Raw genomic sequence first — 23,742 nt, 5'->3', positions numbered from 1 at the left:
AGGATTTACTTTCTCTAGAAGTGGCATAGATTCTTAAAGAAATACTGCTATGTGGGTAGAGCATCTGTGTGTGACATGAGCAGTAAAATGATGTGAGTACAAGAAAACATTATTAGAATTGTAATAATGACACTTGAGTACATGTTTAAAAAAAAATATTATGAGATCTCTGTGTTTGTACAGAAATCTTTTTTACATTAAACTAGCTATGTCAATTGGAATGGAATAGCATTCATCCAGAGATCAGGATGTCTCCAACCTTTCCAAAAATAATATTGATGACCTTGATGTTCCTCCTTGGGCCAGGAAATGAACCAGATCTGTTGGCAGATTACTTTGATTCAGTCTGTCTGGATTGAATATGGAATATTTGGACCCAGACATAAACTATGTTTATGTGTTGTTATTAATGTGGGATTTTCTTTATGTTAGATTTATATATAAATGAACAACAGAAAAAAAGAAAAACTTGAATATTCATATCATTATCCTCAACGTTTTGATCATATGTATTTCTTGGAAAGATTGTACCTCAGATTCACGGCACAGAAATGTTTTCACAGAGTGCCACCTAGTGGAAGCCATATTATTTTGCTATTGAATCTAAAACTCATTTAACAATTCTTAACAATTTTTAATGACAAAACTTGATTATCTACCATTTTTGTGGTATAGTTCTGATCCATTTTGTCTTTGTTCACATTTACTCCTCAGGCTGCATTTCTTTTCAAGGAACTCTACTTCCTGATCTATCTTTATTACTGATTTTGATTTTGATTTTAATTCGTTGCTCATTTCAGCCATTTCAGATATTTTTCTCACTCTTGGTTTTGTATAAGTCAGTGTATTTTTGAATAAGCTTACCGCTGTTATGTAATTATTAGAACACCATATGCAGTAAAAAAAATGCAGACATTATTAGTAGAATAGTTGTTATTTCCATATGTATCGGCAGGGTAAATATCAACCCAAACAGGTTTTAAAAAGAACTACAGTTAATTTTTATATAGTGATTATAATAGGAATGATTAAAATGGAACTGAGAAAGTAGATCCATATCTATGCTTTCTTGGGACCTTGAACCAATGGCCTTTTCCTTACTGGCCTTGACTTTCTGTCAGTTCTGCTTTCCATTGTAAAGTCTGCAATCCCAATTGTAACTTCAAACCTGGGCTGGATTTTGGAAAACTTGACTTAGATGAATCAAATAATAACAAATAGATTTTAAATTTTACTAGGTTTCTTTATCTTCTCTGTCATTGAAAGACTAACATTTATTCTAATTCTGCTCACCTTGCTTTCATTATCCATTATATTATTGAATAATTGAAGTTTTGATAAGTAGTGAATGTGTAAAAATAATATCTCATATAGTCCAATAATCGAATTTAGGAACATGTTATTAGATAGTCAAATGAATCATACTATGTTCCATTAGTTGGGTCATATATTATCATTTCTTTTTTGTACTGTCAGAGTAGGAAGTGTAGGAAGAAAAATGCAATGACCATGAAAATGGATTAGATTCATCCCCAGCAGATAAGACCATAAGTGGCTATTACTCATGATGACTGCATATTTCTCCCATATAGAAGGTACTAGAGAACAAGAAGAATGATCCTAGTTTTGGGATTCTATAGACATCTGTCTGGCCTCTGAAAAAACAATGTGCTGGACTGAGATAGGATTTTACCTGAGTCAGCACACCCTCCATAACATATTTAATACAGGGGTGGGAAATTATGGCCCTTTTATGACTTATGGGCTTCAATTCCCAGAATTCCTGAGCCAGCCATACTGGCTTAGGAATTCTGGGAGTTGAAGTCCACAAGTCATAAAGAGGCCATAGTTCCCCACCTCTCATTTAATTGAATTGCATCACTCAGTTCTTCTCAGGAATATATCGATGGGCTCTTCAGATGGTTGGACACTAGTCAGTTTTCTGCTTCTAGATGCAAAGAACTAAGGGCAAAACTCAATTGTAAATTTTCCTGCTGAATTGATAAAATGTCCTTTACAAGTTGAATATTCAGTTATTCAGTTATGTTTCAGCCCTGAAACAGGGCTACCATTTATGAAATCTTAGTAGTTTACATTTTAAGTATTAATTCAGTACTGGGGCAGAGAGGGGGGGACAGATTAAAACTTGACCGTGAAATATTCAAAAGTTGGTAGATCCCCGATACTAGCAATATTATATTAACAAAATATTTTATTTTTCATTTTTATTAGACTCTGGCTTGGTTTACTCTTGTAGCCTGTTGGGCTTTATATATACTATATATAGTTTATAGTAAGGATGTATGAAAATGAAGCAGTTTTAATCCCTTTTTTTCCCTTCAGAGTTCAAGATACGGCAGTTCTCCTGTGCATGATGAAAGTGTAAGTTGAAAAAAAAGAGTGCAAAATCCATAAAGTAATAGACGATATAAAACAAATTGGCATTAGACAGTTTGTCTCTAGTTTGATTGATTTACATATACATATTATCTATAAACACATCTGAAGAATGATTGTTGTATAAAATAGTAATATCTTTAAATCATAAGATATTAATTTATAACAAGCTGCCCAGAGTCACCTTACAGGGAAGATAAGCAGCATAAAATGTAATAAATAAATAAACAAGCAAGCAAACTTCTAGACAAATAAACATTTGGTATGGTGCACAGATTTTGACTACATTTCTGCACACAAAGGTGCAGATAAAGTTCAAATACATTATTTTAGAAACAAGGCTTTATGCAACTTCTTATAAAAGAGAACTGCTAGATGGTCCATTGTTGTGAAAGTTCCTCTATAATCATTTGTTAAATAGCATTTCTTTCCATTTGCCTTCTGCAGTTTTTTTAAACTGCAATGTGTTGCAGCTCAAACCACACTGAAAAATTGCAGTGTGGTTTGAACTGCAACAAAGATATGTGGTTAAATAGATATGCCAAACTTCATCACAAATTTAGGTTCTCCGAGGCATGTCTAAGAACTCGTAGATCATAGATGCATAAAATTTGACTTAGATGTTATTTTAAATACCTTTTGGGCTATAGAAATCACAATGGTATTGCTAATTGTCTTTGCTTTCTGTACATCAGAAAATGAAGATGGTAAAGCTAATCAAATCTCATTTTGGTGTGAAATGGCCATTTTATTTGGGATAGATTTCATTGTAAACATTTTTGTCAAAGAAATGTCAAAATACTTATTCCTCTTTCCCTTTAAATTTACAGTCAAAATGAAGTCTTTTTAAGTAGGACTTCAATATCACATGTATTTGGTAAATTCCTGATAAAATTTCAAAATCACTGAAAGATGAAGCCAATGAGTTACCGTTACATTTATTTATACTGTAGAACTACAGTAGTTACCTTACTAATGTTCATGATAATCAAGTTTCCAGTAAATAAAAATAATAATAACTTTATTGTCATTGTACATGTATACACAGTATATCCATACAACAAAATTCACTTAACACCCAAACACCAGGTCTAACACACATAACAATACCCAAACACTCCCCCACCCACCACAAATTCCCCATCCCTAAACCACCCAAACATCCACACAACAGACCAAGTAATGCTGTCCAACAGCTACTGATGGTGTCCCTTTAGTTCATTGTTGAGTGCAATTATAGCTCTGGGATAAAAACTATTCAGAAAACATGTGGTCTGAGTTTTAATTGTTCTGTATCTTCTGCCAAAAGACAACAGTCCAAAAATATTGTAAGCAGGATGGGAAGAGTCTCTGAGAATATTATGCAACTTCCTCAAACAGCGAGATTCAAAGATGTCGTCCAGGGCTGGAAGCTGGAGTCCGATGATATTCTGAAATACTAAAGTTATTTATGAATCTTCGATTAGGTTAAGCACAAATTAGCATACGTGTGGCCCTAAATTTAAGCAGTTTCTTAACTCCATAAATCTGACTGTCAGAATTGGATCAAACAATCTTTCTCATGAAATTATCAATTATCTGTCATTGATTTGATATGACAGATTTCCTGAAATGTCTTACCTGTAATCTCCTTTCTGCTATGTCTTTCAGTCACCAAGGACACTCTCTCCAACTCCATCTGCAGAAGTAAGTTCCAATCAAACATTCTGTAATCTTGTTAAATTGACTGCTGTATGATAGTGAGATAATTGTTTTTGTAAAAGAGATGAAGCCCCCTCCCAATTCCACTTGCTGATTGTTCTGTTTAAAGAACTTCCATTACAAAAGGATTGCAAAATAAGTGCTTCCTTATAAAATCTAGCTTGGTATTTTATGATTTGGTATGATACAAGTGAAGAAGCATTTTTGGAATTACGTACTGCAACTACTAAACATGAGTAGAAGGTACAGCATAAGTAGAACGACATCTATGGAGATTCTCAGTCATCTGGGTCACGGTTGTCCAGTTGCTTCTTGAAAAAGCACTTTTGGGATAAGGAGAAGGAATTTTATCAGATCATCTGCTATAATACATAAAATAATATTTTCTTCAGGGTTATCAGGATTTTCGAGAACGAATGATACACCGGTCAACCAGTCAGGGTTCCATTGGTTCCCCTGTATACAGTCGTCATAGCTACACTCCCACCATGTCACGTTCGCCTCAGCATTTCCACAGACCTGGTAAGGCTAATGAAACCATAGAACCAAATTTTAGAAAATTTTAGAAATTTTAGAACCAAATTCTTTATCTTTTAGAATCCCTAGGAAAGGGATCTACTTCTTTCAATTTCAAAGCTATTTATTCATTATAAAACTGTGTTTCTTTTTCCTTCTCACTTTTTGTCAAGTGGGTCCTTCTTTATTGTAGAAGAATGGGGGATATCTGCTAATTAGAAATTAAACAATTTTCTGAAATGGATTATATTATTTGGGGCGATAATTAATTAGGAAAACTTGTAAAATTACATTTCTCTAGTTTCTTTCACCAGCAAATAATTCTGAATTTTAGGTTATGGGCATTTTTTAATAAAGTCAGGGTTTCTGATTTTTTGAATATTCAAAAATGTAACTTTTAATGCAAACTTTTGATGTAACTTTCGCTTGTTTGATGATGAAAATGTAAAACCGTTTTTTCTTTTTAAAAAAAGTCTTTATTAAACTCTAGGGGAAGGAAGTTACAGTATAGTATTTTCTTAAAAAGAGGAAAGAAATTCTTTAAAAAAAACTTATCAGGAATTAGTTTCACTGCTGAAATGCCAGACATACATATAGAAGTAAAACAATCCCTGAGTCAGTTTCTGGTGACCTTGGTAATGTTATGAAAGTTGCCTATCTTTGCCTTTTTCTGTGATTTGTTTTTTCAATTACCTAATTTAGTGATCAGTACTGGACTACCTAAACAATCTCTCATCCAAGTGTTATTAGAGTCAATTTTATTTAGCTTTCACCACCTCATATAGGTACTGCCACCTTGATTCAATTAATTCTCTTCTATTACATCTAGGCTTTTTTCCCCAAAAATATTCTGCATTAATATTAATTTGGCAATTTGTTAATATACAGTATGTTAATACTGAGTATCCATTTAAAATTTTACTTTACCTTTAAAACTCATATAACAATATAAAGTTAATACTTTTTGAGAGATTTTAAAATTTTGATGATACCATAGGAAGTCAATTGGCACCATCAACAGTTTATACAGCCTCAGATTTTATTATTTTTCCAGATCTTATCTTTGGAGAAGAAAAGTAAATTCACACTTCAGTAGAAAGAAAGCTTGTCTTTAAGAATGCCCACATACCTAAAATATCTATATTCACCTTTTTTAAGCCTCTGAACGCTAGTGTTTCATTATTTCCTGAAAGTTTTCTTCTGGTAAACCAAGTGAAAATTTATGGTGATTAGAACTTACATTCTATTTTTAATATGATTCTTCTCTAGTGCTTATACTATATTAAATGTTTTCATTAAGAGAAAAAAAATATTATTGTGGAAATTATTTGTTTGATTTATATGGCCACATATTTGCCAAGTAACTATAACTTTTCTTCTAAAATACATTAGCACAACATATAACAAACAACTAAGCTTTTATTTGTAATTGTTTGGTCCAGTTCTTTCCCAGATAATTATTCCTTGAAAATAAGTTAAAAATGAGAGTAGCATGAATGCCAGTTCCACCCTATTTGTTTGTATATAAGGAAATAAGGATTTAACTTGAAATGAGGGAATATTCAATGTAAATCTGATTTTTCCACATTTCTTCCTATGAATTTTTCCTGAAGTAAAAAACCTGTTTTATTTCCTTTGTATAGTCCTCAGATTCCTACTTATGACAGCTTGTCCCTGTGTTTCCCTCAGCCTCCAACCACTTTTTCCTGCTTCTGTCTTATTTGGTCTTCTCTTTTCTTTGTTTCTGCTTTGTCCTGCTTCACGAATCCTTGCTGCTGCAGAGCTGCTGTCTAACGGTGTGCAGCGGTTAGCCCTCCTACGCACTAATAGTCCAATCTCTACCCACAATGATTCCCGCCCCTACTCCCCTTTCCGACACCACTTCATTCCCTATGTCAAAGGTAAGGAGACAGGCCATTCAAGCTAGCGTCCAAATGACTGGAGATTTATTAGCATTCTAGGAAGCTAATAAGCCACATCTCCATAAAATGGCTGTCCACTCCGTGGTCCCAGCATGCTCAGATTTTTGTCATAACGATTATGCTAGACCTGGCATATCTTCTTTTCTTTGAGAAAGTATGCCCTTTCTAAGGGTCCTCCATAGATGAAGTGGTCCTGAGTGAAGATTTCTTAAGAAAATGTGACTGTCTGAAAACTGAGATATTTATCATTTTGGGAGATTAATTTGGAAACAGTTATAGTAAATTCCTCTCTCTTTTCAAACACACTGACATGACTCACATTTTCCTAATCTTAAAGTCCCAGACCACATACTAATTATGCATGAATTTTAGGGGTATCTTCCATATATACTAGCTTCTAATATAGGTTTACCTAGATATATATGTATGTATATATGTATAAAAAAAACAGTTTCCTAGTTTACTAAATCTCCAAAAACGTTATTTCAAACATTTGGGATGGATGCTATGTTTAAATGTGTCCTCTTATCCCATGCACTTGCCTTTTGAATATAATGGAGCATGCTTATTTTGCAAATTTAAAACTCTAATGTAGAAAGGTGCTTTACATTTTGTCCATAACAATTGTCAGTGATTCTCTGGCATTTCAGAAAAGAGGGTTTTTAAAGCTCTACTTGCAAGTTCCAAAAGAAAATCTGTGAACTTGTTTATGGGAAATATGTATTCTAATACAAAACCATGACTTTTCACACAGTGATGTGAGGGTCAGCTGATACAACATTTCATCATCTGAGACTGATACAATATTTTAACTTATTATAAGGCCTACATTCTAAGAATTCTCTGATTCTTTTCCAGTTGTCTTGCTCCATCTACCACTTTGAGCTTCGTGTACATAAACCTAGTTCTTCTTAATGGCTCTTACATCACCTAGTTCCTGTATTCAGCATTACTTACTCAGGAATGGTTAAACAGTAGAATTGGCTTAATTAATAAAAGAGAAACAAGTTTCAAATGCAGCCATAATCATGCACGCTTAACCTTCCAAAAGCAATACATATATCAGTATACATAGATCTCAATTTCCTAATTATGCTAGTATAAAATACAATTGCAACTTTTATTTTTGCTTTGTTTCAGTCATGAGGTCCCTTAAAAACAGAGGCACAGTTCATATTTGCATGCACTTGATGCATACATTCTAGTTTTACATTTTCATGTTTATCTCATGCTTTTTAAGACATTTTCCTTCCTACTGTCTCTTTTAAATCTGTCATGGCAAAGCTTCAAGATCACTTCATAGTTACCATTTTCTAAAAAGTAAATCTATCTGGAAGACTGAATTTGTGGTTTGGGTTGATATTTCAAATTCAGGAAGTGGGGAAGTAAATATAGGTGAATTAAATGGAATCAAATTGGGATTTTTTTTACCAATGAAAGATCTTCGTTAATGGAACAATGTCCTATCATACCTTCTAAATCTGTTCACGGATTCTGAAAGATTTCTGCCTTCCTAATTCATGGATGTAAAAAAATCTGGTGGAAAATTACTGCGGGTTATGTATGTTATAATTATTTCAAAGAATTGTGAGAATGTGTGTGAACATCAGTGACTGTTATTTTCTTTTCATTTCTCTGTCCTCATTGGCAGCTTCAACCTGGGCTGCTTGGAAGCTTGCTACTGCACATTGTTAATAGTAATGGTTATGAACCTAGTATTTTGCAATTACTCAGTGGTTTCATAATACTTATATAGCATATACCCAAATATAAAGAATATTTATTTCTAGGAATTCTTTTCAACAACTCACTAAATGAGAAATAGGATGCTATCAATAACCTATCTTAAGGCCATTAGGATACATATTTGGTTACTGGATGATGTTTGCTAATACTGAAAAAAATAACAGAATATTCACTTGTTTATTCCCCCAGAAGTGTTGTGGAAGGTAGGATCCATGTTCTTTCTGGATACTTTCAAATTAGGAACAGCTACTGCTGAATTGGTCCATCAAATCTAGGATCAATGATACTAAGCAGCAGATTCCCTAAGAAATAGATTCCTCCAAATGATTTCCCTGCAGATCATGATATTAGAACAGAAAATATTGACACTACTTGATTACCAAGCACTTAATGATACTCTGTTGCTCTTGTTTTAGAAGTTCTGCTTTGGACTTTCTGTTTTCATTTACTGCTTTTCGTGTTAGTTTATCTCTTCATTTGCATCTTTATGTACATATTTTAAATTGAAGTACAATATTCCAAAATATGCAGCGTGCTGTTCTAATTAAGGAAATATTTGTGTGCTTCCTGGACAGATAATCATAATAGTGGTAATTTATATTATAGTCTATTCCTGAATCAATACTGTGTCACTTCCATTGTGAACTTGAAACAAAAATTATTTTAGCATAGTTACATATGCTAAACATATCACAGGTGTAATATTTAGATTATGCAGTTTTTCTAAATGTAGTTAAAGAATGAGAACTATTAGTCCCTTACCCCATCAAACTCAACCTTTTGTAGAAGAATATCATCTTGAAGGAAACCAGATGTAACAAGTAAGTCCAGGGTTCATGATTTCTAACCTTAGGAAACTTGTGATGCCTGCACCATCCTGGAGGGTTTTGTTTTTAGTGCTGGACCATGGACTTAATTGCATCTATCTGGACTCTTTGTGTACATGGATATGATATGACATCATAGTTTACTGAGTAGCTCCAAGAAATAAAGCAACATAGAGATGTCTTGAGGGCTGCTGGAGGAAGACAGTGAAACCAAGCACAGAGGAGTACCTACATCAGGACTTGTTTGTGTCAATAAAGGTAGCAAAACATATTTATAGCTCTATCTTTATTGCATCTGCAGATGACTGCCAAGCAGCTTTGTTTCAGGTGACAAAGTCCTCTTGGGTGAGGAAGAGCTGGGGGAGCCCCAGCACAGCTACTGTGAAAAATATTTTTTGGCTTCTGTCAGTCAAAGTTGCTCATCTTTGCTGTGAATTGGACTCTGACTAGAGAGACCCTTTGAAAGTGACATTTCAAAGACATGTATGAGCTTTGTTTTAGCTGGTTGGATCTGAGGAAGTAGACAGGGGTCTTGTGCTGTGAGCTTGGCCCCCTGTGTTCTAGCCGCTTCTGGTTGATTAAGACCTCCTGGGAAGTGGCATGCAGTTGGGTAGAAACAGTGGTTAATGCCTCTTTGTGAGAGGGGATGTTACTACCTGCCTTAAAGGGAATGTTCGTACATCCCTTTCTCAAGAAGCTACCCTGAATTCAGTGGTGCTAGACAATTTTCATTGTCTCCAATCTTCCCTTTTTAGTGACGGTTGTTTAGATGCTAGTTGGCATGCAGATACAAAGGGCCTTGGATGAAGAACATTATCTGAATTCATTTCAGTCTAGATTCAGGCCAGGGCACTGAAATGGCATTGGTCATACTTGTCAATAGTTTTTGGAAAGGTCATGATAAGGTGGTACAATCATTGTGGCACTCCTGGACTTCTCAATGGCTTTCAGTACCATCAAAAATGGCAATCATCTAGATTTCAGGGGGGTGGCAGTGAGAAACATTGTGTTACAATGATTCTCCTCCTTCTTCTATGGCTGGTTCCAATCAGTGTTGGTTCTTTCCCAGCCTTGCATTATGGGCGCCTTAGAGCTCAAGTCTTTTGCCTTTCTTCTTTAATATCTATATGAAATTGCTGGGAGAGATGATCTGCTCTTCTAGTATTGGCCAAGCACCTGCAAGCTATAACAGTCTGGATGAGAAGAAGCCAGCTTCAACTCATCCCTGGCAAGAGGGAGTGGCTCTGGGTTTCTGCCCTCCCAGGTGATATTATATCTTTGACTTTGGATGAGGTGGCACTACCTTGGGCTGAGGTGAGTCCTCCTAGACTCATGGTTCCTGCTTGAGGAACAGGTTGCTACCATGGCTGGGTGTGTGTGGGGACTTGTGCAGATTTATCTAGTTCATCAGTTGCCCTCCCTTTTGGTCTTGCTCATGGTCACTCATGACTTGATTACTTCCCATTTGGATTACAACAGTAGTACGCTCTACATGTGGCTTCTCTTGAAGACCACCGGGAACTTTCACCTGGTCCAGAATGTGGGGTACATGCAGTGATGCTAGGTTTATCCATGATACACCCCTGTTGCGTGAGCTGCACTGGCTCCCACTTTCCTTCTGGATATAATTAAAATGCTGGTTCTTTCCTTTAAAACCCTAAAAAATATAGGATAAGGTTGTAAGACAGCCTCTCCCCACGTTTGGATAAAGTGGGCATACTCCTAGTCCCTACCCTTAAATGTTGCCATTTTATGGACCTAGAAAATGTATCTTCTTCATGACAGCATCTTTCCTATAGAACGCCCTTCCCATTGAGGTTTGGCAGGCCTCCACCCTTTTAGGCTTCCTAAAAGCACCTAAGACTTGCCTTTTCCCCCCAAGTCCTTGGATAGGATGAGATTAACAAGAAGACCTTGTGGTGGACTGCATATAAAAGTTTAACTATAGTGACAAGTTTTGATGTTTGTGGTTTTAATATTTTTATTGCACACATATGTTATTTTAATTGGTGGTGGTGAGCTGCCCAGGGGTTGGTACAAGATGAAGAGCTATGTAAATATTTTAAATAAATAAATAAATGTCTGCACAATCCTGTTGCGAGCCAAAAGTTGGGGGACTTTATTATTTGCAGTGATCTTCCTGAAGAGAAGGATCTCTTTCATGTAGCCGGTCATCAAATCCAAACATGCTTGGAATCAAAGAAGATGTTACTTGTTCATAATTTTGTACCTATACTTTGGAAATGGATAACTGCATCACTAAAATTAGACATGCAGTTGGTAGGAGAAGAAAGGTAGTTATGCATTTTCTTCCCATAGTTTTAAAAACTGCTACTCAAACATTTTCTCATTGTTCTTTCTGCCATACTTTTTTTTAGAGCTAACCTTACCATTTGGCAGAGTGGTAAGCTACCTAAGTAGTTGATTTGGCTATCTTAAACAGATAGCACCTATATAGACATAGATACAGATAACACAGATATTTCCAGTAAAATTGAGGCATCTCTGTCTCTTATCATTATCTCTGTCCCTCTGTAAAATAGATTTGAGACATTTTCCGCTTTAAGTACTAATCACATGTATCCTATCTTGACATGGAGAGGGAGCAGAAACATTCAAAGCATTTACTGTTCTGTCTCAGGCAAGAAAATGTTTGGGCCAGCTTTGCTTCCCCAGAAGCTTATCTGGAAATGATTCTCCAACTGAACAAAATGTATCTCCAATGAGGAGTAATGTGGTTTAAATTAATAAGAAATGAACAACTGCACCAGGCATTAACTGGAATAACTTGCAGCCTCTTTGCTCATTTTTATGTGTGATCATTTTAAGAATGGGAGCTTCTTTTGCATGAGAATTAACTGAAAAGCCAACTTGATTTGCACTTTGCCTAGCAATAATTTTGCCAAATGCTGTTACTTATATACTGAAACCCAGTAATTCCAATCGTCTTTTTCCATTGCTTTTCACATCTCATCCATGTAATTTAAATGCATGGTACCCTTATGCATGCTATTGAGAATGAATGAATGAATGAATGAATGAATGAATGAATGAATGAATGAAATAATGCAAGTTGCCAAATTCCAGCTTAAGGCGAATGACTCCTTTAATATGTAATAGCAGTGCCTTACAACATTACTAAACTCTCCTGTATATATTTTTGTTTGTTTTTCCTTCTCTGGTTTCCCCTTGCCATTGATTTTTGGTTGGGTTTTGACTTATGCCTGCTTCTTTACTGCTCTCTTTGTTTTGTTTGTTTGTTTGTTTTTCCATTCTCCTCATTGGAGGCAATGAGCCGTCCAGCGGTCGGAATTCCCCCGCCCCTTATCGGTCCGACAGTCGCCCTCTAACACCAACTTACGCTCAGGCCCCTAAACATTTCCATGTTCCAGGTAGGAGTGGCATTGTGTGTCTTGGTGTCTTGTCCGAGTGTAGACTGTAGTAGCCTTTGTAACCCTTTGTTTTTGTCTCCATCGCTGCATGTTGTTTAGTTGTTTTGAACTTGGGATATACCCTGAACTGCTTTGAGATACAGACTTGTTCGTTTAATTTGGGAACAATTAGAAAACGCTGGATATGGGGAGATTTTTAGTTATAATTAATATTTCTCCAAATCATAACATAGAGGAAACAGCGATACACAGTGATTTAGTTTAGTGCAAGGCCCTAAAGTTTTTTTCTTGTTTGTCTCAAAGTTATACCATGTTGATATTGGATACTATTTTTTTAACAAAGGACAAAATATAGGATGCACTCCTAAGCATTTGAAAGATATTAAACATTATCAGCTTTTCTTATAAATTTTCAAAAGAAAAAAAGAAAACTTAAGAATAGTGAAAGGAAGAATTTACATGAACATCATCTCAATTTGAATTAATTATTAAATTAATTATTAAATTAGTCTTATGTATATGTCCATATCATATAGCGCAATTGATTACATAATCTTAGAAAAAAATAGGAAATTAACTATACATACTGGTATAAAGAGACAAAACATCGAAATAGGCCTCTGCTGAAAATCCCATGGCAACAGAATGCTTTATCAATATCGAAATGGAGGTAAGTTCTTCATACCTTTGTATAATTGAAAAAGAAGGGATATCCTTCATTCTTATGGTATTAGTCTTTTTGTTATCATTGATATGTGCAATATCCATTTTGTTTGTCTTCTGATTAGTAGCCACATAATTGGTATATAATTTAAAAAGAACAGGAGTCTTTCAATAAAAACCCTCAAATTAATAGGGAGATACCATTTTTTAAAAGGGAGCTACTGTAGTGTCCAGTCATACCCAATGATTCAGTGTGAAATTGAACACTTCCTCCCCACAGGACTTAATACTTTCTGTGATTTGTTGTTCTCAGACATAGATGTGACATGTAGATGCCAAAATACCTTTCCATTTAGTTTTAATGTGTTGATATTCTAAATTTGTACAATTCCCTGTACCTTTGTATACTTCATTTTGTATAACCTAAGTTAAGTATTTATTAACTATTTATAAATTATATTTTATACATATTATTTAAATGTCGGTTAAATAGAAGAGATTCCTGAAGTATTCAGGACTGTTTTGATTATCATGTTGCTTTTCTCATTATTCCAATAACTCCTAAGAGAACAGGTTGGCATAACGATGGAGCACCTATGGCACATGGCAACAGTGATCAGTTCTGTGATATTCCCAATTTTTCACTTTTCACTGCAACTTTTGTTGCCCTTTAACTTAGAACTGCTGTCCCTTTGTGGGTCAGTGAGCAGAGCTATAAAACCATGGGTCACTTTAGTTACTTTAGCCATACATAGACCTGGTATGTATCCACATAGATTGTACTTCAAAAGATTAGCAGAATAGAACAAAAAGATGGATTGTGTGCAATTTAAATTAACGAAATTAATTAAGTACATTTAGTATTTTCCAGCCAATGTTTAGAAGGGTCAGTAGGCTGTACCTAAAGCTCTGGGACAACATATGAACCTGGAGCTCATGGCATGGATCATGCCTTAAAATGATAGCATATCATGGTGTGGTGTGGGAGGATTTTAGGATACAAATGGAATTAATATTTTTATTACATCTTGGATACTCCCTACTCCAATAGTTTTCTTCCCACTATGGAGCTCTCTTTCAAGAATGCACATCTCAGAAGATTGGAGTCAAAAACCCAAATGAACCCTACAGGCAATGGTTCTAGTAATACAGCCTAATTTTTTATCTTGTGTACATTTAATCTGGTCGTTACAATATTATACAATATCCATTGCTGATACTGGGAATGTTTTTAGAAACTGTCATAGTAGAACAAAAAGTATTTTGGGAGGAATAAAATTATTTGCTAGCATATAATAGAACAACAATTGGAAGGAACCTTGAAAATTTTCTAGCTCAACCTCTGAACAAGCAGGAAACCCTATATCATTTCAGATAAATGGTTGTCCAATCTTTTCTTAAAAACCTCCAGTGTTGTAACATCCACAACTTCTGGAGGCAAGTCGTTCCACTGATTCCACTGTTCTAACTGTCAGGAAATTTCTCCTTAGTTCTAGGTTGGTTCTCTGCTTGATTAGTTTCCATGCGTTGCTTCTTTTCCTGCCTTCAGGTGCTTTGGAGAATAGGTTGGCCGCCTCTTCTTTATGGCAGCCCGTTAGATATTGGAACATATTATTTATCTAAAGTTCCTTAAATGAAGAAAACTATCCATTATGTACCATTCCCTAGATATACATACTAAATATCCAGCATGAAGTGATCCTGTTACACATGGCAATTGTTGTGTCACAGAGCAATCTTGTTTCAATGGATTTGGAAGAGAGAAATGTCAGTCCCTTTAGGGACATTTGCTGTTAAATATGTCAAATATATCTTTTCTAGTGATTACTATATGATTCTTTCAGCACAGAAATAGAGCAACTTGCAACAGAACATTTAACTTCACAATCATCAACTTCCAGTGCACACTTAGGGTTCGCCAAAACTGACTGTGATTCTGAGCCAATACTACTGCTTAACCCAACCTCCCTTGAGGGTTGTGGGTGGAGGGGAATGGAAGAAAGACTGCTATGCTAGCTCCCATGAGCTCTTATAGGAAAATTAGGACTCTTATAAATAAAAGAATAAATAAGATTGTGGCATTGCTTAGCAAAGAAAAAAAAAGTAACCTGATAAGGAGAAATCATTTTAAAATCTCTGGAATGAACACGGCATTTAATGATTGATCTTAATACATTTTTTTCCATTTCCAAGTTTTTGATTAGCTGTATTAATTAATTTGCAATAAACTGTCTAATATAAGAGTGATGTACCATATAATGCATATAAATACCCACTTTCAGTTCTCTGTAGTCATAGGCATACAAAGAAATAAGCTACATTGAACACAGTAGTGCTTACTTCTGTGTAAGTGTGTATAAGAATGATAAGGAGGAATGGACTCAATAGCATTCCCATTTTTCTCTGGCTGGTGAGTAAACATAGATGAGAGAATTTCTTAACCCCAAAATGATTTTGATTTTAGAGCATATTTTCTAACAACCTCTCTTAACAGCAATTATTAGCATTCTTGTTTTTCTATATTTTAGCAGAATATGGAGTTTTCCTTTTATAGCCAAACTTATTCTTTAAAAAAATATTCCTATTTAAAACTATTATAATTTGCAGCTTTGAAAATACTGATTTGCCATAAAATTCCCTGAAAAGGTGCATAACTATTTTGCAATATAAGCTGGTTTCAGGCTTCCAGACTAAGTAACATGGCAAAAACATTTTCTGAAGTGCCATATAGTCTTGAAGAAAATAACTCTAGTTCAAAAGGGAACTTCAGAAGCAATTCTGAAACTTTATATAAATGCACATCATTAATGTCTGTGGTTGGACAACAAATGGAGCTTCTTTGGCCAGGTTTCCCAGTTGATATGGTGAGCTGTGTTCTCTGCAAATTATTCTTGTCTCCAAACAAGGCATCATCATTAATTTCCCTTGAAATGTTTATTCCATCAATAACCCACTAAAATCCAAATAGAAAAGCTTACACTCAGGGACATCCCATGTGGCCAGTCGTGTGTCAAAATTTCTTATCATGTATCTGTGATATTTTTCTACATTTATGTGAATTTGGGTTTCTTTCATAAGACGCTTAGCAGTCTTGTGTCATGGTTTTTCAGTTCATGTGCCAAGTCCTTGATATGGAACATCCATTAATTTTATGTTTGATTTTTTTTTCACTTTCCTGTGTAATAATTGAAAATGTAAAAGTGTTCATATTTTTCTGATTTTTATTTTTATTTTTTTACAGATCAAGGGATCAATATTTATAGAAAACCACCCATCTACAAACAGCATGGTAAACTTTATTCTTTCTGTCTTCAAAATGGGATAATCAAATGATTTAATACTTACATGAACAATAAAATTCTTTTGTACGTAATGTTAATACAACACTAATTGATTGTTGCTTACTTTTAAAGTTAATATATATTTCTTTTTTCTTTTCTTTCTTTGTGTTGAGGTAAATAAAATAGATTTAAATGAGGTAGGTTACATAATATGCCTCTCTGTTTTAGCTTGCCATTTGCTACAGCAGATGAATTCATTATCATTATTTCTTTACACAGGACCCCCTTTGACATAATAATGTATGTTGGTGTTCATTTCAATATTTCAAACTGGCTTATTTATTTTTTTAATGATAATTTTAAGAGGTTGTTTTTAAACCAATCCCAGAAACTGAAAATGTCTGATTGCCACAATAAAATCTGTGTAGCAGGCATAGGGTTGACTTACAATGAGTGACCTACAATCAGTTATTAAGCTCTGGTTAAACAGAACCAAACTTGGTCCAACAATTTGATCTCTATATTAGCTTGATTTTTGTATTTCTAGAAATGGTTATGGTCAGTTAATAATATTTGAAGAGATAATCTTAGCCAAAACAGGCTGAGGCTAATTCGGAAGTGTTTACTGCACACACATTTCCTTGCTATTGGAGTTTTTATTGCTATATTTCTAATGAAATTTTTGTTTAATTTAAATTTATTTTATTGCCACCCATTCCTGAAGATTTTTGACCCCAAGGACCATATTTGTTGCCAATTTGGAGACCACATGAACCAATTCTCTTAAAAAGTGTGGTTCTCCTTTCTGAACTCTCATCTCTTAACTTCATCTGGTCAAACAGACTACCTGAGAAAACAAACCAGTTCAAAAAGACGTTGAACTAGTTTCAGAACCATTCCTGTGATTTGAGGGAGTGTATGCAATGGAAGAAGCGTTGGCAAAATGACCAGTTCTCGGCCAAATTTATTTTCTTCTGTCCCTACTGTGTCTTGCTGTGCTTGATCTAATTTAAAGTGTAACTAATAAGAATCTCTGCTAAGTTAAAGCTAAGCACCAACTCACAAAAGGCAATATATTTGTACATATGCAAAGTATAGGAATAGCTATATACACCAAGATATCCTTATAAGAAATAAACATAGAGTAATTCAACAAAGGATTTTGCATGCTTTTCTTTTAGAAAAAAGAATATATTTTTATTACTTTACTTTACTTTACTTTATTCAAATTTCTATACCGCCCTTCTCCTTTCGGACTCAGGGCGGTGAACAGCCAAGATAAAAACATCTATACAAAACATCACAGTTAAAAAATAAAGTTAAAATAATTTATAAATTTGGCCCATAATTTAAAACTTGTCAATTTAAAATCAATATTAAAATTTTAAAACTAACCCTAAAATCAAGACAGACCGGCTAACTGGAAAAAATAAGTTTTTAGGGCCCGACGAAAAATCCGAAGGTCGGAGATCACTCGTATCTCTGGGGGTAGATTGTTCCATAGGGTAGGTGCCACCACAGAGAAGGCTCTCCTCCTGGGGGTCGTCAGCCGGCATTGTCTGGCCGACGGCACCCTGAGGAGGCCCTCTCTGTGGGAGCGAACCGGCCGGTGGGAGGCTATTGGTGGCAGAAGGCGGTCCCGTAAGTACCCTGGCCCTAAGCCATGGAGCGCTTTAAAGGTGATCACCAACACCTTGAAGCGCACCCAGAAGTCCACCGGAAGCCAATGCAGCTCGCGCAGGAGAGGAGTCACATGGGAGCGCCCCGTCGCTCCCATAATCCCCCGCGCAGCCGCATTCTGCACCAGTTGGAGCCTCCGGGTGTACCCCAAGGGGAGCCCCATGTAGAGAGCGTTACAATAGTCCAGACGAGAAGTGACGAGTGCTTGAGTGACCATGCGTAGGGAGTCCCGGTCCAGAAAGGGGCGCAACTGGCGTATCAGGCGAACCTGACAAAAAGCCCCCCTGGCCACGGCTGTCATATGCCCTTCTAAAGACAGCCGCGCATCCAGGAGGACACCCAAGTTGCGGGCCCTCTCCGTGGGGGCCAATGATTCGCCCCCAATAACCAGCGATGGCGTCAGCTGGCTATACCGGGACGCCGGCAGCCACAGCCACTCGGTCTTGGAAGGGTTGAGTCGAAGCCTGTTTCTCCCCATCCAGACCCGCACGGCCTCCAGGCACTGGGACATCACTTCCAAGGCATCATTGGGATGGTCTGGGGTGGAAATGTACAGCTTATTAGAAAATCATATGTAATTGAAAACCTAAAATACCTAATCTAGCTTTATTCTAAGTAAATGAAAGAAAGATATAGCCTTCTAACTCACAAGGAGCCTTGTATGATACCATACCTACAGTAGTGGGTTTCAATTTAGTTTGCTACTGGTTCGCTCGCAGAAGCACGCTCGTGACGCTTCTATGCATGCTCAGAGATGTCCTGGCAGGTGGGCAGAGCCTCCCGCCGTGGCTCCTACGATTCACCCGATCCAGGGCAAACTGGTAGCAACCCACCACTGCATATCTAGTATGGTATTCCATTACCAGAATTGAGAGAGAGAGAACAAAAATGAGAGTCCTGAAATATCGGTCTAATCAGTTATAGACATGGTATTTAATGCCCAAAAGGGAATGACCAAAATGAAGTTCCATGTAAAGATTAAAGGCAAATCAAATTCCTCAAAAAATAAAGACCATCCCAGAACATAGAATACAACAAGATTAGTTTGCTTAAGCACAAATATTGATCATTATGTTTCATTTATATTACAGTGTCATATTATTTTAAAATTTTAACCCTGTCATTTCACCTTTTCTTAATGTTATTTTTATTTCTTTATGATTTTATTGTGTCATCTCATCTCCCATTTACTTGTGAATATTTTACCACTGAATTCATCCATTTCAATATGTAAGTATTGTTTGAAATCGTGCCTTTGTAGTGTCAAACAATGAGCCAAGGTAGCTGTTTTTTATCCATTAGAACTAGATTGGACAGTAGCTCTGTGTGCATGGCATACATGAAACCTAGAAGGGAAAAAATGAAAACATGCTTGCAATTCATGTTTGAGGTTCATCATTTAGCACATCATGGCTGCAAAGAAATGGAAGTAGAAGTCTTGATGTCCCAGAAGTCAAGATTCCAAAATAACCAGGAATTTTGTTTCTCTTGCAATACAGCTTCTTCTTTGCAGCCATTTCAACAAATATGCAAATGGTCAGCAACATGCACAATTGAAACATAGTGGGGCTTTGAAGAGAAAGTTCAGTGGAAAAAATAATTATTCACTAACAAGACAACAACACTCCCACAATCCTATACAATAATGCTCATTTTAATTTGTTTTTTAAACATGTCTTAATTTTTCACAGATGGTGAAAAAAAAATGGTAGAAGTCCAGCAGAGTTGCGGACGCTATATTTTGAATTGGTTGCTATTATTGCTATTTTTCATGTTTTTAAAAGTCCATTTATTTATTTGCCTTGGATATGAATCTCTGTAATGAGAAGGGGCTGGTGGTATTTTAAAAGTGTCTGATAGAGAGGCTAGGGCTAGGCAAAGCTTCCCATCCTCTTGTTAAAGCTTGTTTATAAAGCATAGCATTGAAGTAGCACATTTTTTTGCAATAGATTAAAAAGCTTTATTCACTTTAACAGACATACTAACTTGATTGTTTTAATTAGTTTAATATATTCAAGTGCTACAAATCATTTCTGATGCAAGTATGCCTCCAGAGATCTTGCTTACACATTCAAAAAAGATCTCTGTGTTTTAAATCTCTGACATCTGAAAAGATGTTGATTTATCATTTTTTAAATCCCATTTGTTCCCATATGATGGAACTATTCTATTTTTAGTTTTATTTGCTCAGATGCTTTTTATCTTTTTTTCCCCACATACTTCTTGCATATTACAATTAACAAGTGTTAGAAGATTGATTAAACTTTTAGCATTTTTTTTCAATATTGTGCATTGAATATATCAAGTAGTCCTCAATTTATGACCACGATTAGGAATTTAGGTCGCTAAGAAATGCAGTCATTAGATGGGTCGCACCTAATTTTGTTACCTTATTTGCCATGGTTGTTAAGCAAATCACCATAGTCATTAAGCAAATCTGGCTTTTCCCATTGACTTTGCTTGTTGGAAGCCTCCTGTGAAGGTCACAAATCCAATGATCCTGGGATACTGTAAATACATGCAGTTGCTAAGTGCCCAAATTTTGATTGTGTGTGTATGGAGACACTGCAGTGGTTGTTAGTATAACGGTCAGTTGTAAGTCACTTTTTCCAGTACTGTCATAATTTAACGACATTAAACAAATTGCCATAAATTGAGCACTACCTGTATAGCAACAACAATATGCTGAGCTTACCACGGTTGAGTTTCATCTCATGGTGATGCTCCTTTATAGATAGTCACAGCCCAACTTCATCTTTAGTGTCTTGCTTTTGAACTATTTTGAATGATATTTGTGTTGTTTGAATGAATCCTGAGATATAAAAAGTTAAAATGACAATACATAGGCAAATGCTGATATAAATTTTAGAAGTTCTCACTGAACATTTTCAGCAGAATAAATGAAATTCATTATTTTTCAGTTATGTATCTATAGTTCCAGATTTATCAACAAATGTTTATTAATTAGTTGATAAAGAAATGACATAGAAAGGATGAATATACTGTTATATTCCCTACACACAGGAAAAATGCTGTTATTGTCATTATTATTATACTAAAAAGCTGCTACGTAGAGCTTCTGTTATTCCAGGAAACTTACATATTGCCAACCATTCAAAGCTGTATACAGACTTAGCATTAATTGGACTGAAATTGCCAATGTTCTCTACTTGACTCCGCTTAGGGATATCTATTTTTCTGAATTCGTTGGAGATGTTAGCTCTACACATTGGAAATTGCGACTATTTTAAATGTGCCTTTACAGGTAGTCCTTGATTTATAAATGCAATTGTAATCAGAATTTCAATTGCTAAATGACATGATCATTAAACAAGTTACCATGTGACCATACCCAATTTTATGACCATTTTTACCATGGTTGTTAAGTGAACCACTGTGGTCATTACATAAATCGCATGGTCATTACATGGGTCACGCCATTATTAAGTGAATCCAATTTCCCTCATTGAGTTTATTTCTTGGAAGCCAATTGGTCACAAATAGCAATCACATGAATACAGAACACTGCAACTGTTGTAAATGCAAGCTAGTAAATGTGACCATGGGAATATTGCAGTGGCTGAAACTTCAAGAAGGGATAGTCAGTCACTTTCAGTGCCATCATAACATCAAACTGCTTTTACCTGAATGGTCAAAAGTCAGTGTCTAAGGAGATTCTCAGTCATCCAGGTCATGGTTGTCCCAAACGTGTCTTTTCAAGAGGCAGCTAGACTTTCTGTTTTTTTTTCCCTTGAAGACATTTCACTTCTCATCCAGAAGATTCTTGGATCAGAAGCAAAACGTCTTCAAGGAAAAAAAAACAGAAAGTCCAGTTGCCGCTTGAAAAAGCAACTTTGGGTCAAAAGTCAATTCAGCTGAAATGGGGAGGAGGAGTTAAGAGATTAGCTAGCCTGGAATCCCCGAAGCAGATGGGCAGTGACCCCTGCTAAACCCTAGAGAATTTATCTAGTTCTATAGACTGCAGATAATCTGGCAAGATTCTTGTAGATAGGTGAGTGATAATAAACATACCGCTCTGATCAACTTTCAGTGTCCCTGTGGTCTCTAGTACCTCACAGGTAACTATATTTTAAATAGGTAGGATTGAAATCACAACTGGACAAACTTTCTCTATTTTGTTAGGAGCTATATTCCCACATGGGTAATTTGTCAGGAGCCTAATTTTGCTAGGGACTCCACTTTTTCCCTGTACTTACATGTTCCCTTATATGCTGCCCTACATGGTATTGTGAATGACTATTTTGTTTCTGCCAAAGAATATTTTATGTAAATGAATAAACATGTTTTATGAATGAAACAAAACATGAGGGCCAAGCAAGATTTATGGCAGAATCAGCTTTTGAATTATGGACCTCATTTACATTGAGTAGGAGGAAATGAGGCTTAGTCCAGAAGAGAAATGCCCCTTTGGTTCTTGTGTTAATGCTTTATTTGTATGCACCATATAATTGAAGTTCTTAGGAATGTCAGGAATTTACATATTATGGAAATTGGGACTTTGTTACTAAAAGAGAATGTGAAAAATATGATTGTAAGAGAATTTGGAATACAATAGAACCATAGCACGAATCTAGGCCATAATAAAGCAATTTAATTGGCTAGTTTTAAGTTCCCCTAATTACCATCTAGATGCAGCTGCTCTGGCAGCCCAGAACAAGCCTTTCGATGATATCATCAAGTCCTCCAAGTTCCCAGCAGCCCATGCTCCAGCACCCAACGAGATTCCAAAGATTGAGACAGAATACTGGCCAGGTCCTCCCTCACTTGCGGCTGTAGGTATGAAACAAGTGATGTGGGTGAAAACCCATGCACAGCTTTCTGCTATCCATAAGTACACTGAGGCGGCTATGAATACTGCAAAGCTTCTGATAAGGGCGTTGAACTTTTTTGCACTGACCGCTTGATCTCCTAGGAGAGTTATGCTAAGTATCTAGTTAATATTGGGGTTGGGGGGGGGGAAGCGTTACAAACTTTATAGGATTTGATGGCATCAGAATCTCAGTCCCCAAAGTTTACATCACAGAGGAGGAGATACTTTAAGAATCTTCTCATTAGAAGTCCGTTTCTCTGGAAGGATTCCCCAGAATCTTTAAGGTTTTAGCACAGAAGCTTTTAAAAAAAAAACAAAAACACAAAGGTACTATCAAAGTGTGTGTAGTGCTTCTTGGTTACAACTGTTCACCAGAGTTGAGATTTGGTACCAACATTTACTTATTCCTTTACTTGTCTGACTCACCTACTTGCTTTCTCCTGGCATAAACAGATATTATTCCCTCAGGATACTCATAGAGTGAAGCAGCCAGGTCAGCTTACAAATGCATTATACCTTCTCATGCATTGTTCTGTACACCTTCTGCTTCATTCAAGCAAGCCAGCAATTATAAACCATGAGCTATGAATGCTGACATTGGAAGACAGAGTTCAGTGAATTCCTTAACCCATTTTGTTGCCTTCAGAAAAGCCAGCCAGCCAATATTGAAGTACAAGTCCACGGCCAGTCCAGCCCTCTTCTGTTCTTTGAATGGGTGTGCGGTGTAGTCATTGCCACATGTTAAAACCAGGCTCTTTTGGCTTGTTGTTGGACAGCATGAATAAT

At 35.9% G+C, this 23,742-nt stretch overlaps 1 protein-coding gene across 14 annotated transcripts in view; it reads left to right on the top strand.

Moving 5' to 3' along the window:
- Nucleotides 1-23,742, top strand: part of ABLIM1 (actin binding LIM protein 1) — a 181,373-nt gene that overhangs the window by 141,831 nt on the left and 15,800 nt on the right. For 4 of the 14 annotated variants that reach the window (XM_087872927.1, XM_087872918.1, XM_087872914.1 and 1 more), the window contains exons 11-16: nucleotides 2,344-2,382; nucleotides 4,048-4,083; nucleotides 4,491-4,620; nucleotides 12,397-12,501; nucleotides 16,406-16,453; nucleotides 22,776-22,922. In XM_087872927.1, the coding sequence (XP_087729053.1) occupies nucleotides 2,344-2,382; nucleotides 4,048-4,083; nucleotides 4,491-4,620; nucleotides 12,397-12,501; nucleotides 16,406-16,453; nucleotides 22,776-22,922 (505 nt within the window). The remainder of the gene's footprint in view (nucleotides 1-2,343; nucleotides 2,383-4,047; nucleotides 4,084-4,490; nucleotides 4,621-12,396; nucleotides 12,502-16,405; nucleotides 16,454-22,775; nucleotides 22,923-23,742) is intronic. The other 10 variants (XM_087872926.1, XM_087872925.1, XM_087872920.1 and 7 more) reach the window with 4 other exon arrangements.

The sequence above is a fragment of the Pantherophis guttatus genome, chromosome 6, assembly GCF_059756535.1.
Source record: "Pantherophis guttatus breed Tessera chromosome 6, ASM5975653v1, whole genome shotgun sequence".
NCBI lineage: Eukaryota > Metazoa > Chordata > Lepidosauria > Squamata > Colubridae > Pantherophis > Pantherophis guttatus.
Note: the sequence above shows the minus strand (reverse complement) of the source record. Positions and strands in the feature narration are given on the sequence as shown.